Consider the following 3,746-nt stretch of genomic DNA (forward strand, 5'->3'; position numbering starts at 1 on the left):
TTTTTTTTTTTTTTTTAAGTCTCGCCTTTCCAGCTCCAAACAAGGTGTAGCGAGACGCTCTTCCTTCTAAGGAATGAAATGAGACAAGGATCACTCAAAGACATCTCCTACCTTGGGCTTGGGGATTTTTTCTTAAAGGCAAGGCGCACATTCCTAAGCAGCTGTGTACAAAGCCCCCCCTGAAATCTTGTCTGTGTAAAGTTAGAGTGTGTTCAGGGTGTTTTTTTTTTTTTCCTCTCTCTCCCAAGGCTGATCGCTAATAATACATCGAAAGCACTTCCCTTTAGGTTGTGGGAAATCTATTCCCTTCACCTTGCTTCCTTTTTTTCCCCCCCTGAAGGCTGTAACTTTACTTTTTTTTTTTTTTTTTTCGCTCTCTCTCTTTTTTTTTTTTTTTAATCAGTTTGCACAATCGCTTAGATAAACACCAAGAAGGAGACTTCTCTTTAATTACCCAACGCACATCTTTCTGGGGGGCAAACAGCGGTCTGATTTTTTTTTTTTTTATTTGTTTGTTTCACCTGCCAAACTAAAGGAGAGGTAGAAAAAGGAAGATGCAAGCGATTTGGGACCTTGAACAAGGCAAATATGGTTTTGGTATGTTTACTTATAGTTTTTTTTCTTCTTCTTTGACACTTTTTTCGGGCAATGTGTTGTGATTCTTGTGTTTCTCTTTTAAGGAAAACAAAAAATCCAAAAAAGCAAATGTTAGCTAGCGTGCGTCTTAAACGATCGTTTCTAAGGTTACGTGGGTTGCTCTAAGGAGGGGAAGAGGGGAGGGGGGCAGACCCAAGTATGTGTAATTGCAGCACCATCAGTTAGCACGTCCTTTAGCTAAATAAAGCAAAGCAGCAAACAAACAAACAAGCGAACAAACCCAAGGAGCGGACCCGGCTTCCAGGTCCGAGGCAAAGCGGCTCCAAGTCATTTCCCCAGGAGCAGCGGCCGGCGCTGCCGCCCCTGCCCGGCGCCGGGGCTGCTCGGGGGGAGCGCGGACAGACCTGCTCCGGAGGGTGGGAGGGCAGGACGAGGCTCTTAACTTAAGTGATAGGTATTAAACTGCCCGGGATCGCGTCGCAGTGTGCAGCTGGCAGCGGGGATTTTTTTGGGGGGGAGGAAGGAAAAAAAAAAAAAAAAAAAAGTCGGTGGTGAAGGTAGAGCGCCGAGATCCCCTCTCCCCCTCCGGTCCCTTCCCTGGCTAAGCAAGTACAATGGAAAGAAGCTGGAATATACTCACCATCCGAAGGTGTGGTTGGCAGTTCGGCTGAGGCTTTAAGGCAATTATTTATCCTTTTTTTTTTTTTTTTTTAAGTATTATTGCAAAAGACGTAGATCTGACTTTAAGCAGCAGAAGTGTTTTGCTCTGACAACAGCAAGCGAGGCTCGGATCCTCGTTAAAAAAAAAAAATCACAAAACAGGATTCCCCCCCCCCCCATCCCTTACCACTATCCCTTAAAAATACCTATTCGGCACAGCTCTCGCAGAAACCCTGATGCAGAAATCTTATAGTCCGGTCTAGGAGTGCCCAAGCCAATTAATTTTAAATCCTTAGGAATTAATCAGATTAAAATGTACAGAAGTTTCATTCTCGTATGCATACGTGAGCCAAAAGTCGTTTCCCTTTAAGAGATCCTTTTCTTTTAAAGTTGAATTTTAGGCAGATAAGAGACTTACACTAGGGGGCAGCCAGATACTGTACTTGCTCCAATCTTAAGCAATTTTTTTTCCTCTCTCACAGCATATGCTCTGATTTAGCACTGTAAATTTTTCAGAGGACCCAACTCTGACAGCCCCTGGTGATTTTCAAAGTACCACAAGCCAGTGGTTAAAAATTGCATTGACTTGGAAGTTCAGAGGCACACAATAGGAGCCACTTTCCCTATTCATGGAACTTCAGTGTGGTGGAAGAGAAAAACACACACATACTACATTGAGGGAGAAGAGGAATTCATTGAATTCTGTTAGACGTAACTGCTTTCCACTGAGTTCAGAGCGAAACTCGGTATTTGTTCGATGCTGTATTCATATTGCGATTTAATCTAGAAAGAATTAGAGGACTGTTAGGCAGCTTTCTGCCAGGAAAGCAGCTTCCCCCTCCTTCCTCCTCTCTTTTTGAAACCTAAAGATTTACACCGGCTCTATCCCCAACTCTATTTTAGCAAAATAAATCCTTCCACTCCCTCTCATTAAAATAAATTTACATCTGCAGTAAAATGGCAGGAGGGATGCGTTTGTTTATTTGGAAAACCAATACGGTCTCACTTTTAAACCAGAGCATTTCTATTGTCATTAGCCTCAGAGAAGGACAGTGGAGAATCTCCCCCTTCCTTGCGAGGCGCTCAGGTTTCGAGAATTATTTAGCGAAATTAGCTGCAGTTCATTTTTACATTCATCTCTTCTGTCTCAACCCACTCGCAGGGGTGTTTTCAAATAAATAGCAAAGCATCTAATGGTGCTAATAGATAGTTATATCGCTGTATCCCTCGAAGAGCAAATAGTTAATCTGGGGCATTCTTCATTAATGCTTGAGCAATCAGCGTATACGGCGGCTTTTAAGCGTGTATCAATGGTTTTTCATTTTTACGATCATACGTTCAAACTATTAATATTGTGCGCCCTGTTAAAACCGCTTTCTCTTCTGATTTCTGCATTTGTTAGGACGGCGTTTATGTTTTTTCATATGGTGAATTAATCCTGTTTACTTTGTCAGATTCGAGACAGGAAAGGTTGGTGTTGGGTTGTGGTTTGGGTTTTGGCTTTTATTTTTTTCCTCAGGAAATTCAACATCAGCAACAATCTGTGGCTATTCTGCATTTTGAACCCCCACCTTCTCCTACCCTCCCCGAAAGGTGACCTCCTCAGCTCTGGGTTGTTTGGAAATCCTAAGGCAGTTCCCCACATTTTAACCAGGAAAGATTCCTTTCCCACTTTCTGTCTTCCCAGTCCCTCCTGGTCACTGTTTCGGGTAAAGGTTATTTTTTGCTCCATGAGGATCAATGGGAACGCTGCAGCCTTGTCTTTGAAATTGAGTCGCAAAAAACATCTTCGCCCGTGGGGTTTGAACACACCGGGTTTCCAGGCAGGACACCCTCAAGTCGAGGTGCTTTTTACAACTTTCCAACCACCTCCGCACCTGCGGCTTTAGCCACATGTATTATTTCTGCGGCAGAAGTATGTGGGCATGCGGCAACATGAAAAAGTGTGTGTGAGGTGGTGAGGGGCAATTAATCCCTCACAGAGTTGTGCCCAGGTCTGTGTCCCCGCGGCCGTGCCTGGTGACCGGCTGGGATGTGAGCGCCCTTAGTCGCGTGTGTTCACAGAGGAGGAATGGTCGGGCCGGGCATTTTTCTGTCTATGTTGACATGTTTTCTATTTTATCTCTCCGTCCCTTCGCTTGCTCGAGCGTCTTTTGGCCATTTTCACCGGGAGAAGGACTCGAGTCCCCGCTCGGCTGGCCGGTGGCTCCGTTCAGCGGGAAATAAACACGTCCCCGTGCTTAGCTCTGTTACATGTTCGCGGTACAGCACCGAGGCCGCGTTACAGCGGCGGGGTACGTGTGGTCATGAAAGCCCCGAACCCGCAAAACCCCGAAATAAAGTTAAAGGTGTTGAGGCGAGCGGCGCCGTGGCGATGCCGAGCGAAAGGCACGGCTGTCACGCTCCGCGGAGCGGCGTGCCGGGCTTCGGTGCTGCCTGGAGCGAAGCCGCGGTCCCCTCGCTTCGGGGCGAGCGGGAACGAGGAGCGC

At 46.0% G+C, this 3,746-nt stretch overlaps 1 protein-coding gene and 1 long non-coding RNA gene across 17 annotated transcripts in view; one reads left to right on the forward strand and one right to left on the reverse strand.

Moving 5' to 3' along the window:
* The window catches only part of LOC107209285, a 36,208-nt gene extending 32,484 nt beyond the window's left edge, over positions 1–3,724 (reverse strand). For all 16 annotated transcript variants that reach the window (XR_004498945.1, XR_004498942.1, XR_004498950.1 and 13 more), the window contains exon 1: positions 1,238–3,724. This is a non-coding gene — a long non-coding RNA (uncharacterized LOC107209285). The remainder of the gene's footprint in view (positions 1–1,237) is intronic.
* NR2F2 (nuclear receptor subfamily 2 group F member 2) overlaps positions 385–3,746 on the forward strand; it is an 18,001-nt gene continuing 14,639 nt past the window's right edge. The window contains exon 1 of the mRNA XM_015638741.3: positions 385–597. Coding sequence (XP_015494227.1) covers positions 555–597 — 43 coding nt within the window. The 5' untranslated portion in view covers positions 385–554. The remainder of the gene's footprint in view (positions 598–3,746) is intronic.

This window comes from Parus major, chromosome 10 (assembly GCF_001522545.3).
Source record: "Parus major isolate Abel chromosome 10, Parus_major1.1, whole genome shotgun sequence".
Classification (NCBI taxonomy): domain Eukaryota; kingdom Metazoa; phylum Chordata; class Aves; order Passeriformes; family Paridae; genus Parus; species Parus major.